Raw genomic sequence first — 15,234 nt, forward strand, 5'->3', positions numbered from 1 at the left:
CCTCCCTCAGGTCCATGCCAAGGAGGTTAAATTGACAGAAGATGGCGGGAACATATTTGGCCCATTATCTTGTCTGAACCCAGTAGGCGGAGATTGCCGCCATAATGAGTAATGTATTTTGAGTATACCAATATGGCAGCAGTTGCACAGGGAAGCAATCAAACCTCCTTGGGTGTAATCGGCTTCAGCCTTGTCACGTGACACCATCTCCTGTCAATCAAACCTCCTTGATACATGCCCTGCCCAGATCCATATCTGTGACTGTGAGTGTGTGTGGTTCTGTGTATCTCTTACTGAGAGCGGAGGGAAGGGAAGGGTAGGGCCATCTGAAAGGAGCAATTCGCTAAGTCTATATTTCAGATTATCAATGTTGCTCTGCTGCTCCAGCTCGAACTGCCTTTCCCACAGAAATACACTGGCCATTGTTTGGGAGCTTGATTTCTTTGGTCTGATCTGACTCATTTTTTAACTTGGTCATTCCCCCAGTGTCTCCTCATACCAAATCTGATCCCGTTCTGTAAAGTTTTCAGATTTACATTTCCCCCCCCCCCCCCCACCCCTCAGACAGATGGACAGACAATCTCACTTTCAATGGTTAATTCAGATATGTTTTCAAGTCCTAGAAACCCCATAGGATTAAATACATACTTGATAGTTATTAATACTACCAAGTGTGGACTACTTTCTAGAAAACTTACATGCTAAATAAATTCCTAATGATATGGGGAAAGAGAAATCTTTATAGTTTTTTTTTGTTTGTTTTTTGCTTTGCTAAATTATTTCCAATTCAATGGGATGTTGAGAAGTGAGTCAACATAAGGGATTGAGAATATCTATTTGCTCCTCTGATTGCCAATTTAATCTAAACTAACCTCTACTGCGGCTACAGCTTGTTGTTCACAACTCCTTGGGTATTGTGATAAATGTAGGACATGCCTCAACAGGACCTAACCACCAGAGGGAGCTCTTAGGGTGGAAGACGGCTGTAATGACCTGAAGGGAGCCAATAGAGGGCGCTCAGAAGAAGTCTGCTTAGATAGGTAGTGACCATTAGAGGACATTCTAATGGTGGAGGCCCTTGTGTTATTTTGTAAAGGCCACTAAGGGGAGGCCTGCCTCAACGATAACCCTGACACAGATAGCTTTGGAGGGGGAGGGGCAGAGGTTACCCTTATCCTGTTTTAACGGGGAGGGCTTGTGGCAGAAGGTGGGAATAGTTCCCTTCAGAAGGCAAGCCCATTGGATAAGATTCTGTACCTTTTCTAGAATGTAGGACGAGCCCAGGAAGGGTGGGGTTGGTAGGAAGCAGCTATTTAAAAATGCCTTTTCCAAAGAGGAAAGGAGAAGGAGCCCTCCAAGAAGAATGAAGGATGCCAAGTGACTGATGACTGGACACTAAAGGAAAGGATCCATAAAGATGGGCTGGAAACCCCGGGGCTTGGACCCCAAAGGAGGATCCCTAAAGAAAGACAAGGTACTTACCCAAAGTCCAGAATAATGGGAAGGATAAGGAACTTTGATTGGACCATAGTGTGGAGGGAACACTGTGAGCCTTGAAATAAGACTCTAATATCAACAGCCGGGGATGGAGGACAGGATTGTAAAGTTGAGCTGAAGTAAAGTCCTGTCCAAGGGGTGGTGGCTGTTTTTTTTATCTGAGAACCTCATCTCCCAGTGGAGGGCTCAGTTGAAGAGAGTGTAATGAACTGTTTGTTGAAAGAAGAGTTAGCAGAAGCTAATTGGAGTGGATTTGCATTTAGAATGGTTAATTTGCATATCCTGGGAAGCTGGCTAACCGAGTATTGTATAACTGACCCACACGCTCCCCAGTGGAGGGCTCAGTTCAAGAGTGCTTGTTAAAGTATTTGGTACAAGAATACCCCTCAGAGTAATTAAAATATAGCCCGTGAGAGAGGATGTGCCTTCTGAGTGGTTGATTTGCATATCCTGTGAACCCTGTTTGTCAAGTGGTATTCTCTACATGTAGTGCCAGGAGGCGCAAGGAGAGTAACAGAGCTGTGACCTGTTACCAGGGAAGGCTTCAGAGGGAGAATGTTGGACAAAATAACAGATGTCTTATGTCTATTCACCCTGAGTAAAAGGGGAGCATTGCAGATTGACTTTGAAAGGGAAAGAAACAGCTTGAAAGAGAATGTTCCTATGGATTTTTTTTTTCTTGTGGAAGTGTTTAGGTTTCTTAGCATCTCCTCTTGAGAAGGAAGGAATGTTATGTAGTTATTTCTTCTTAAAAGAGAAGAGGAGATGCTTATTTGAGTTTCTATCACACCTCCCTGGTTGGGGTTAGTGTTAGGAGAAACTCAAGATATCACTTCCTGTTGAAAGGGGAGAATGTTACAGGATTTTTTTTTCACATTTTATTCCTTCTTCCACCTAGCTCAATCATTTGTATTTGTATTGTATTTGTAATGAACTGACTTGGCGAATGCCTTTGACGGTACTATGTAAGCCACATTGAGCCTTCATATAGGTGGGAAAATGTGGGGTACAAATGTAACAAATAAATAAATTACAGCAACAATCCTCAGGCAGTAACCATGAACCAGGCTCTTTCCAGAACTTAGAACACATGCACTATGATTCTATCCATTATAGTAGTTCTTGCCGTTCTCCAATAACTGATGCTCTGTCTTCATGGGATCTGTGAGTGTGGCTTTCCATAGCCCTGGTGAGATCAGCAACAGATGCCAGGCTTGGAAAATGAAACCAGATTTCCCATATGGCCCAAAAGAGCACTGCCTTCGAGTCACTGGGTGGGTCTATAGATGACCCACTTCATCAATCACTTTTGCCATTTAATTTGTGTATTTTTTAGAGCGTTTCCTTACCCTTTGGAATTTTAGTCTAGTGCAAGTTAAACTAGAGCTCTATTACTTGTCATTTTAGGAAAAAGCTTAAACCGTGACATTGTGAACACATGTTTTATCAATGCCTTCTGAAACATTGCGGAAAACAGACAGGGACTTTTTGGGTATCAAGGAAACAAATATTTTGTATTACCTGGCTGAGAGAATCCTTTGGGTTAAGAGGGAAGGGACATGACGTGACTACCAAAGTGTATTGTGTTTGTTTTTCCTTAATGGAAACTGACCTAAAAATGAATGGCTGAATATCCAATTGAAATATTATTTAAGCATGTTAATAGTGTTGACAATCCTCTCACACTTGTTTGACAGGTACAGGCTGTCAAAAGCCCAGACCTGTCAAACACAGGAGCTGCTCCCCTTGGAAAAGCAAGATCCTGGTGGCCTAGTGTCCCCACACCCCTCCCCCAGGACAGCGAAAGGGGGGGCTAGAGGTCCAGCAGATCTCCAGCCCCCCCCCTAACCCCATACCCAAAACAAAATCCCTGGTGGCCCAGGAGTGCTGCCAAACCCACCCCACCCACTTTGGTGGTCTAGCAGTTCCTCCCCACCCCCTCATACCTTGTTGTAGGAGGAGGGAGCAGCACTCCTTCCTCTTTCAGCACCACCTACAAAATGATCGTGGGCGCTGTGTAAATGCAGGTGCTAGTCCGGCGCTAGCGGTCTCTACCACCCGCATTTACTTTTGATCATCTGTGCCTTTAGTGTCTCCTATTTAGGAAGCTCTAAGTGAACCCAAGCTAACTGAACAAATGTGTAGTTTGCTCTCCATAGCAACTGAAATAAGCCTCCATCACCCAATCCATCCCAAACACCAGACGTGCTTACCTGAAACAAATATAAACACATAAAACCTATCATAATCATGACATCTGCTAATCTCATTGGTCAATATAAATTGTAACCTGTTCTTTACAACTGTAACCAATTTACTCCAGAATCTTGTGAGCCACATTGAACCTACCAATAGGTGGGAAAATGTGGAATACAAATGCATAAATAAATAAATACCCATTCTACACCTAGCCACTCCCCCCCCCCCACCCCGAATACAAAATGCTGTTAACACATGAATTTGTGCCTGCTAACTGCTAAACCAATGCAGTAATAATTGTTGTGCTTGTGTGGTAGCAGTTCACCTATGGTAAGTTGTTCATTAATTGCCTAATGAACTTTAGTAAAAGGGCCCCTTTATGTAGCTGATACTAACATTCTCAAAAAATGAACCTTTGACTGTCTATTTGGATAGTTAAGTAAATGTCCGGCTTGGGTTTATGAGGAAGGTAACAATCTGTAGGAAAGACAAGGGTGTGAAGGTGTCCTCAGAAATTCAGCTTCTTGCTTGAAGCATGAAAAGTTTCCCATGTTGTAAGGACAATGTCCCATTTCCAAAAGAGTTGTGCCAGTGTCAGGAATAGACTTCCTGAGCCTGTACGTCTAGCTCCATCTCTACCTGTTTTCAAATCTATGCTGAAAACCCACCTTTTCACCGCTGCTTTTGGCTCCTAGCCACTACTCAATTGCCCTCCCCTTGTTCCTTTCTCACCCAGTACTTCCCTCGCCCTTAATTGTCTTGTCTGTCTGTATTTTTTAGATTGTAAGCTCTATTGAGCAGGGACTGTCTCTCTGTGTCAAATGTTCAGCACTGCGTACGTCTGGTAGCGCTATACAAATGCTAATAATAATAATAATAATCAATAGTGATACCAGAGGTCAATCATATGACAATAATATATGACCAGAGAACAAGCGGTGTGCTTAGTCAGAAACAGAAATGGAAGTGGGTTAGGATTTTCACGTGACCCGAGGAGGTCCTGGCGCAGCATCGACTCGGATAATAAACCAACTGGGGGATTGGAGAGTGAGCTCTTCCCCCCCAAAGATATCTGGAGCGGTTTCTGTGGAGAAATTGGACTTGGTGAAGCCAATAATGTCATAATGGACGTATTATAGGAACTGCAGCAGAATGTGAATAACTCTCTTCTTCAGATGTTTAAAATTTTTTACTATGTGAGTTAAAGAATTTATATTAATACCTATCTAACAAAGTGGAAGTCCAAGATATAAAAATAGAGACTTTGATTACGGAAATGGCTTCTCTATGAAAATCAGACAATTTGGTAATGAAGAATAGTTATCTTTCTTGTAAAAATTGGAATTTCTGGAGAACCAATTAAGGGAAAAAAACTTGAGAATGATAAATTTACCTATAATATCCTATATATCAGCTACTGAATTCTTGAAGAAATATTTCTCTGATACTTTGCTAATACCTTCTGATAACCACCTTTTGGTGACTAAAATTATATTTCCTTTATAAATCTTCCTTATCAGAGAAAAGAGATGTAAGTTTAACCGACATTTTGGAAAATTCAGAAGTTATAGATAGAGTTATATTATTAGTGACTTTGGTCTTTGATTTAGATAGGAACAATGTTTTGAAATTGTATTTCCTATACATGGTTGATAGTTTTTTGGGTTCAAAGATGCATCTATTTCCTGACACATCAAGGGAATCGCAGACTGGGAGGTGTGAAGTCTTGGCTTTTAAGCCAGGAATCATTGCCCTAGGTGGGACCTTCCTAGCGCGATTCCCTTGTAAGTGTTTTATTTCCTTATTACTTATTAGTTTGAACCTAAGAAATTATAGAGTTTGTGGAAACAGATGAAGAATCCTCTGCAGCAACTTCCTTCAGTTACCACTGTACCGGCTGCAATAACCGATTAACCTTCCTCCCTCAGAAAATGTGAAGTGTAAGATTAACCATTTTGAGTTTTTCTTATTTTCTTTAAGATTGTTTTCCTGATCTTGGATCTTCCAATTGTGGACAATTATGTAAATATATATTGTTGAAAGAAAATGTTTTCCTTTTTATATTAATTTCTGTATTTCCTTACATTTATGTGATAAATATGAATGTAATTAAGTAAAATGATAAATAAATAAAATAAAAAAAGAAACAGAAATGGACTCAAAGTGTTGGTGGACCTGAAGGTGGACAGCTGAAAATTTAAGTCTACTCTGAGTCCTATCTACTTTTTCATAACATCCGTAGGATGAATGTTTTGAGGAATGCATTGAAAACAAATATTCCTATTGGGTTTATTTACCAGTAGTACAGCATGACAACTGTGCCAATAACAGAGGGCTTTACAACTAGGATGAAGTGAATTCAGGACTGGGAGTTATAGGAGGTGTGACTGACATTCCTATCTTATTGGACAAGTTTGAACAAAAGGGGCATGCTAATTGAACAATAACCCAAAATGGAACACACTCTTCGAGGATTTTTCAGTAAAGAATGATGATTCAAAGCCTTCATTCTTAAAAAGATTGATTGTCACCACGATGTAGTAAACGTGACAATAGAACACTGCAGTACACCGACCAATAAATTACCTCTAGGAAAAATAAGCCATGAAACAAAGCTAAAGAATGTATCCAGCCTGGCAGGCATTTGTGTCAGCTCTATAACTCCCTTCATAGTATTACAAACTCACTACAGACTCCAGAACAGCTTGGTTCAGCCTTGAATTTACCTCACTGCATGCATGGATCTGTGATTTTGTTTTCTTAAAGAGTCTATAGGATGCTGCCCCTTCCCCTTAAGAATACTCCCTCACAGAGTCAGAACCACCTTAAGCCCCATAGTCCCGCCCAAAGAGGAAGTGACACAGGAGGCATTGGAACCAGGAGGAGAGCAGTGTTGCCAGGTGGGTGGTTTTCCCGCCCAATTGGGCGGTTTTCCGCAACCCGCCACGGGAAATTTTTGCCCGCAGCGGGTTGCGGTTTTTTGGGCTTGTTTTGGGGTCTTTCGGCGGTTTTTTTTGTGGTTTTCCGGGCCGCGGAGGGCGGGGCCAGTGGTGTTTTGGGCAGGGTTAGTGACGTTCTGGGCGGGGTTAGTAACGTTCTGGGCGGGGCCGATGACGGCGGGGGGCGGGGTTGATGACGGCGGGGGTGGGGGTGTTAGAGGCGGGGTTTGACTTTGGGCGGGTTTTGGGCTGGTTGTGGGCTGGTTTGGGTGGGGAAAAATTTTTCCACCTGGCAACCCTGGAGGAGAGCTGACAGGAAGTATAAAAAGCAGGGCCAGAGTTGGATTAGAGTAGCCCAGAAGGAAGATGACGTTTAATGTGAACAAGTGCAAGATGATGCATGTGGGAAAAAAGAACCCAAATTATAGCTATGTCATTCAAGGTTCCACGTTAGGAGTTACAGACCAAGAAAGAGATCTGGGTGTCGTCGATAATACACTGAAACCTTCTGCTCAGTGTGCTGCTACGGCTAGGAAAGCGAATAGAATGTTGGGTATTATTAGGAAAGGTATGGAAAACAGGTGTGAGGATGTTATAATGCTGTTGTATCGCTCCATGGTGTGACCACACCTTGAGTATTATGTTCAATTCTGGTCGCCGCATCTCAAGAAAGATATAGTACAACTGGAAAAGGTGCAGTGAAGGGCGATGAAAATAATAGCGGGGATGGGACGACTTCCCTATGAAGAAAGACTAAGGAGGCTAGGGCTTTTCAGCTTGGAGAAGAGACGGCTGAGGGGAGACATGATAGAGGTATATAAAATAATGAGTGGAGTGGAACAGGTGGATGTGAAGCGTCTGTTCACGCTTTCCAAAAATACTAGGACTAGGGGGCATGCGATGAAACTACAGTGTAGTAAATTTAAAACAAATAAGAGAAAATCTTCTTTACCCAACGCGTAATTAAACTCTGGAATTCGTTGCCGGAGAACGAAGGGAAGGCGGTTAGCTTGGCAGAGTTTAAAAAGGGGTTGGACAGTTTCCTAAAGGACAAGTACATAGACCGCTACTAAATGGACTTGGGAAAAATTCACAATTTTGGGAATAACATGTATAGAATGTATGTACGTTTGGGAAGCTGCCAGGTGCCCTTGACCTGGATTGGCTGCTGTCGGGGACAGGATGCTGGGCTCGATGGACCTTTGGTCTTTTCCCAGTATGGTATTACTTATGTACTTATGAAGCAGTGACACCCCATGGCATATGACTCCACCACCTATGTGTAAACTACAACAACTATAGGCAGGTAGGCCAAGTCCAACTTGGAACCTTGCAGACTTTGTATTTTGACCAAAGTACTTGATAGCGACTGCACTGGTAACTGGAGAGCTAGGCCAGAGATAAGCAGTGTGCTGTTGGGCCAAGAGACAAGAATTATGCATTGTCACATTCAAGAATTTTGCTTTGAGTTTGCCTTCTTCCTCCCTGTGAATTAAACGGAGCCCCTTGCCCAACACCTTCAATAAATATTATTGGCCTTTACCTGCAACTGCTGTGTGATCTGTCTTACCTAGGCTCCAGGCCCACACTCGCTAACAGTACCGCAAGGGAATATAATAAGGAAATCAGAACTACATGTCCCTGCATGCAATGCAGTAAAATCAGGACTGAGTCAACCTTCTTTGAACAAATGGAGCCAGCTGCCAAAGGGCCTCTTTTACTAAACTGCGCTAGTGATTCCTGCTGCAGCAAATGTGCCGCAGCCCATTCATTTTGCCGCACAGGAATTGCTAGCGTAGTTTAGTAAAAGAGGCCCAAAGTTACTTATTGCTATATGAGAATCAAAATAAAAACTTGTGGTGTGTTTGTTTTAGCACTAGTACTACAACTAATATCTTAGCAGAACTTTATTATTATTTAATATATATCCCAAAATCAATAGGTTCAGCAGATGAGGACGTGCATTCATTAGTGCACATTCGATTTGTTGGGGCACCTTAAAACTTTTAGTGCAAGCAAAATTGCATTTGGTCGTTTCGGAGATGGACGTCCTTGGTTTCCATCATCGCCGAAAATCAGAAACGACCAAGTCTAGGGACGACCATCTCTAAGGACGATCAAATTTCAGGATTTGGGCGTCCCTGACCGTATTATCGAAATTGAAAGATGGACGTCCATCTTGTTTTGATAATACGGGTTTTCCCGCCCCTCCATCGGGACGTTTTGTGAGGACGTCCTCAACAAAACTTGGGCGTCCCTTTCCATTATGCCCCTCTTTGTGTTATTGACAAATGTAATTACCTCACTAGTTATTCACATATCTAGATCATTTATAAATGAGTTAAAAAGCAGCGGTCCCAGCACAGACCCCTGCGGAACCCCACTATCAACCCTTCTCCGTTGAGAATACTGACCATTTAACCCTACTCTCTGTTTTCTATCCTTTCACAAGTTTTAAATTCACAATAGAACATTACCCCCTATCCCACCTACCTCCTATTACCACCGCCAATAAAATGGCCTCTTTCTTTAAAGGCCATGTAGTAATTAAAAAACTGCGTGCAGCCATTTACTGCTGGAGCCTATCTAGCAGGTGGTAAGGGCTCCAGCAGTAACCCAGTGGTAATCGGGCAGGGCATATTGCTGCCCAATTACCACCAGACACACATATCTCCCCCCCCCCTCTCCCCGGTGCTAGAAAATACAAATGTATTTTCTAGCGCCAGAAATGGTACACAGGAAAACCGGAATTACTGCCGGGCTCCTGAGCGAGCCTGACGGTAGGGCCAATTTTCCGCATGTCTAGCCAGCGGTAGCCTTCCATTCTTTGGTAAAAGGGGCCCCTTTAATGTGCATTATACTACGAATTAACACGTACAATTGTGTACGTATTAAAAAGTTCTAAAGCACTTTTTTAAATGTATATACAAGTGTATGAAAGAAACTGAAAAACCACCTGAAAATCAGGGAGGAAAAGCCAAATGAATGTAAAATGTTTTCTCTTGGTACATCCCTATTCACAAATGGTCCTATTGATTTCCAAACAAAAATGAAAACTACAAGGCTATGCATGTAATTGTGCTAAACCAGGATTGGATTAGCCTATCCCTGATGACCTGGAGCCATGTGGTAACCTTACAAATTGAGAATGCATTTTAAAAACCAAAATAACTCTTCTCAATAAAGGTTTTCTCCAATTCTCTCTTTGGAAAAATGTCCTTTAATATGGTAGCCATTGATAATAACAGAATGTTAATGTTAATAATGAAGGAAGCAGAGATGTATGTAAGCTTATAAAATATCATTCACAAGGGTTTAGGCACATAATTTCTACTATTTTGTAAGACTCCATTCTTTAAACATTAAAATATAATTCTCAAATAGAACTAAAGAGATATTTTGCTCAGACTTAAGTTTGGCAAAATACCCAGTTAAGTGGCCAAATATGGAGTTAAGTGGAGATATTCAACCTGTGAAATTTGTTCTCAAACTGAAAAGATATTGGGATTAATTTGGGAGATGGGGATATTTTGATCCTGGCTGGGGAGGGGCTATGTCTCCATGACAGCAGCAAAACCCTCTTCTAATGAGAGGCCCGAGAGCTGGTCTCGAAGGGCCCAGTTAAACGTGGGCTGGGCCCGTTCGAGCCAGCGATGGGCATGCTGGGAGGGAGAGGGGTCATGCAGGAGAGCAGCCAACTCGGATTGGCTAAGACAAAGAATGCACTCGGGTTTTGGGGCAGGGCAGGCTGCTGATTGGCTGGGAAGGTGGAAGGGGGCGGGTCTGGGCGAGGACATAAAGGGAGGAGTGAGACGTCAGATACCAGGGTGCTGGTGATCCGCGGAGGCTGTTTTCCACCCACCCGCCCTCAGGTGACAGGGGGGAGGGGGATGTGCTGTAGAGGAATGTGTGTGTCTTTTGTTTTTCAGGTTGAGCAGGTGATGTCGCAGCGGCAAAAATAAAGAACGAAAACCCGAGCTACAAAAGACATGGCTCATGGGGGGGCTGAGCCGGAGCATGGAAGGCGGGTCGGGTGACCCGGGAGACAAGTGTGGAGGTCCACACAGAGTCGGCCCCTGCTGCGAGGGCGGGGCTTAGACGAGAGTGCCGATTTGCTGACAGGGCGATCGGCGGATGGGGGGGAGGGTCCAGGCTTATGGCATGGCCGGACCCACGTAGCTTGGGTGAAGGGGGGATGATAAGTTGTACAAGTTAACTAATTTGAATTGTTAATAAAGTAAGCTGCGGCCTAAGTTTTCCCAACAATGGTTTCAAGAGAGTTATTACGGTGAAGGGGAGGGGGGGGGGAGATGGGGTGGGGGTGGGGGTGGGGGCTTGGTGGAGAACAGGTCCCAGCTCCAAGGTTTATGGGTATGATCTCAAGTCTTTTAAGTTTGTCTCCTGTGGAGATGAGAGACTTATCACTGTGTATTAATTTTTTCATCACACTATTTCAGAATACAGACCATGCAAAGAAGAGCCAGTCTGCAAATTAACCCAGCCCCTCCCTTCCTGCTTCCAGACACAGAGCCTGGAGTCCACACTGCAAACATGCAAAAGATACTGGAAATATACAGGAGTTTTTCAAATGACACACAATGGTTACAATTTCTAAACCCAAACAGCAGTAATTAAAAGGAAAAAGTACACAACCCCATCCAACGACATAAACTGACTCAAAAAAAACAACATAAAACTGGTCTCTTCTAGCTACACAAAATAATCAGATAAGTAAAGGTCCCCCTCCTACTCACTTGCATTCTGGTAAAACACCTGTGACTACAAAGGGTTAAAACACAGATCCAAAGGAAAATGAGACAAATTTTTTTAAAACCCAATATGGTTATATTTTGGCCCATAGATAGAGCCACTATTTTTTAACTCACACTTTATTGTGTAATTATCAATTGGGTACCTTAAGTGCTACCATAGGAGCCAACTTTTTAAAACTATTGGGGGTGCTAAACCCAATGGAAATTACCTCTCCCTGGATAAAATCAAGGACTCTGTTCAATACTAGGGGTGCTCAAGCACCCACAGAGCTGACTCCTAATATGCTACATCTGTATTTCGGAGCTATGCTCTTTTTGTATATAATCCACTGCACCATCTACTGACTAAAATAAGAAAATATCCCCCTGGACTCTATATATGGCGCCCCGATTTGGGCATAAGAAAGCAAAAAAAAAAAAAAAAAGATAGGGGAGGATGAATTCTATTCCAACACAGGGATTGAACAAAATAAGTTTCTATTGTCACAAAGTGTAAAACAAGACTTGACGCAGAGCTGCGTTTTAGCGCTCAGGCACCTGCCTCAGGAGTCAGCGATATCGGTATAAATATTTGATAAGAATAGCGACAATCACAAAAGTAAAGAACAAACAACCTCAGCGTCTTCAAGCAGGATAATATCAACCATGTCAATCTATAAGCTGAAACACCAACTTACTAATACCAGTGAAACAGCGTGGCCTCAAACCAAACTTAAATAAGTAAAAACCCAGATTTGGGCACCTAAATTTGGCCGCAATCTCAAGATTGCAACTTAATTGCCTAAAGAGCTGCTAAAGAGCAATAATTGGCTGCTCACAACCAATTATTGACATTAATTGGCACCAATTAGGATTTGCGCATGCATCTGGCTGTATGCTAGTCTATAACGCTTAAATATATAGAGTGTCCCAAACATTAATATTGCGGCAGGAGAATCAACTACAGAATCTGCAACAGTAGTGAATTATAAATTGTTTTTATAAATACGTTTTTTTTTGGGGGGGGGGGGTCATCAGATCTTAATGCAACTCACACCATTAGAACATCTCGTTCTTTCTTCATATTGTGGAAAAAGGTTGCGGTGCAAATCGTCATTAGATCACCCTGATTTTTTAAAATTATAGCATGTATTTTATGCAGTGTTTCATAATTGTTCACAAAAAAACCCCATAAAACTGGTCTCTTCTAGCTACAGAAAATAATCAGATAAGTAAAGGTCCCCCTCCTACTCACTTGCATTCTGGTAAAACACCTGTGGCACCCAAGTCTCATAGTGCACAACTCAAAAGGGGCGTCTCCATGGGAGGGGCATATGCATGTCAGTGGCATTCTGAAAAACTGCGTGCGTTGTTACAGAAAAATGGATCAGTGCACCCAACTCGGGTGCCAGCATTTACACCACGTTTCAGCAGGGGTATGCCTGGCACCCAAAGTTAGGGTGCATGAATCAGGGCTAAGAGTGTTTTTTTTTATAAAGGGCATATGCCCTTTATAGAATCAAGCCTAGCGCTGATCTTTTCTGGCACCCAGATCTGAGCGCTGTTTATAGAATCCAGCCTTATGCCCTTAAAAAGTAGTGATCCATTCCATTCCCAGCTTTTATATCCTGCAAATTTCCCAATAGGAGTCATAGTGGGTTACAATAAAAATTCAATGCAATCATATTTCAAGATACTTATCAAATAAAAAAAAAAGTTTTCAGAGCTTTTCTAAACTGAAAATAATCTACAATTCCTCAAAATTGAGTTGGATTTAAATTCCATAACTTAACAGCTGAACAACTAAAGGAGCTATCACAAAAGTGTTTATACCGAATCTTATTAAACGATTGAAGATTTAAATTCAAAGATTAGTTATATCTAGGAGGCTGATGTGATGGATAAGACACTAAGATGCATGATCTTTTGGACAGCAACCATAATAAATCTTATTAACCAAGCAGACCATCTTAAAATCAATTCTAGCCCTAACTGGCAACCAATGCGGATCCCTCAATAAAGGGGTAACATGCTCAAACTTCTTGCAGCAAAAAATGAACCTAGCTGCAGTTTTGCAAGAAAGCAGTACCAAACTGCATGAGTGAGCCCTATTGGACCCTTTCAAAGCACAAATATACAGTTCCTTCTCTGTTTGCAGCATGCAAAAGTTTTCCATTTCAGCTCCCTTTACAAAAATGCAAAGCCTAAATGTGAGGCACTCAGTGCCACTTCCCCACTCCCCTCACCCCAAAATGACCCTACATACAGCCTTTGATGCTGGCTCTTTCTCTCTATATATATAAATAAAAATGTTCTCAGAATGTGCCTCTGGGTTGAGTACCTCGCTGGGTACAAATGACCAAGAAACATATGTGAGGCTACACATGGGCTTCTTGACGTCAGTGTGACAAAATGACACTGATTTTACGGCTAGGCTTGAGAAATCGAGTTCCTTCACATTAACGCTGCCGCCTAGTATTGATTTACACAGTAGATTCGCCCTTTTCCGGAACTCATATGTAGCTAAAAGACAAGGCAGGCAACATTCTCTGGCTCCGGATTTCTCCCATGAAGGCAAGATCTCTGCCAGCCAGCACCGAAGAGGGGGTTTCGATGCAATCAATGGCCGAGTCCGGCTGCCAGAGGACCAGGGCTCTCGGCTCTTGCAACGGCATCTTTCTCACAGCCGCCCCCTTTAGAGAGGTGATCAGTGACATTTCTTATCATCAAACATCGGTGAACATAGGGGGGAATTGTTGCTGATCCCCAGATATTGCACGTCAATCCTCAACCCAGAGCACATATATATGCAACCCTCGTGCACGTGCAAAATTCAGCGCTCTTTGTTACCTGGAGATTAATCTATGCGAAAGTGGTGACTTCACTTACCCACTTGACAGCTAAAGAAGAGCTGAATGCAAGCAAGGAAGCAGAGTGGAATTAACATTTCTAAATCTTTGCTCTTTGTTCCTCGGCAGCAGATCTCTTCTTTTTCAACGTGCCCCCCTTTCCACTGTGGTTGATCGTTTTGGGCACAGACCCGTGCGGTAGTCCATGGGCATCCAGTGACAGGGCTAGCACTGGCAAGGCTTCATGTCTTCCACTTCTCTGGGCTCTTCGCGCACTCACGCTCTGGAGTCTGCGCGCGCCCGGCTGCCTCGGGCTCGAGTCTCTCTGCACGCTCGCGCGTGTCTACCTATGTGCATGTGCAGCAGCAGGAGCACTGGGGTGCATCAGGGAAGTTTCCACTTGTGTGCAAAAGGGGCAGGTGCCCTGGCCTGAAGGGACATTGCAGAGCATTGCACATCAGCGCGCTAGGCTCTGCCCACATGGCTTTTACCGGTCAGTGCCCTGAATCTAAGGCGGTGTGAAGAAAAGCCCTCCTCTGCTGCTGCTTCTTCTTGCTCCTGCCTCTCCCCGCCCGGGCAGCTGCAGGGAACAGGAGGGTGGAGATCGTGAGCCTGGAGCGGACATACAGAGCATTGCAAAGAAGAGCCAATCTGCAAATTAACCCAGCCGCCTCCCCCACCCCACACACACTCCAGAGACAGGAGCGGAGGGGGAGGGAGCCCGGAGCCCTTCTATGCAAAAGATCATGCAAAAGATACTGGAAAATATGCAAGAGTTTTTCAAATGGCACACACACAAAAAAAGAGAAAGGTATGATTATAACTTCTAAACTCAAACAGCAGTAATTAAAAGAAAAGATGACACAACCCCAACCGACAACATAAAACTGGTCTCTTCTAGTAACAGAAAATAATTAGATAGGTAAAAGTTCCCCTCCTACTCACTTGTATTCAGGTAAATTATCAGCGACTACAAAGGGTTAAAGTACAGACCTGAAG

At 43.1% G+C, this 15,234-nt stretch overlaps 1 protein-coding gene across 1 annotated transcript in view; it reads right to left on the reverse strand.

Annotated features, from left to right (window-relative positions):
• Positions 1-14,630, reverse strand: part of PTPRZ1 (protein tyrosine phosphatase receptor type Z1) — a 237,093-nt gene extending 222,463 nt beyond the window's left edge. The window contains 1 exon segment of the mRNA XM_030217112.1: positions 14,276-14,630. Coding sequence (XP_030072972.1) covers positions 14,276-14,333 — 58 coding nt within the window. The 5' untranslated portion in view covers positions 14,334-14,630.
• Between the last annotated feature and the right edge of the window lie 604 nt (positions 14,631-15,234).

Source organism: Microcaecilia unicolor, chromosome 10, assembly GCF_901765095.1.
Source record: "Microcaecilia unicolor chromosome 10, aMicUni1.1, whole genome shotgun sequence".
NCBI classification, from domain to species: Eukaryota; Metazoa; Chordata; class Amphibia; order Gymnophiona; family Siphonopidae; genus Microcaecilia; species Microcaecilia unicolor.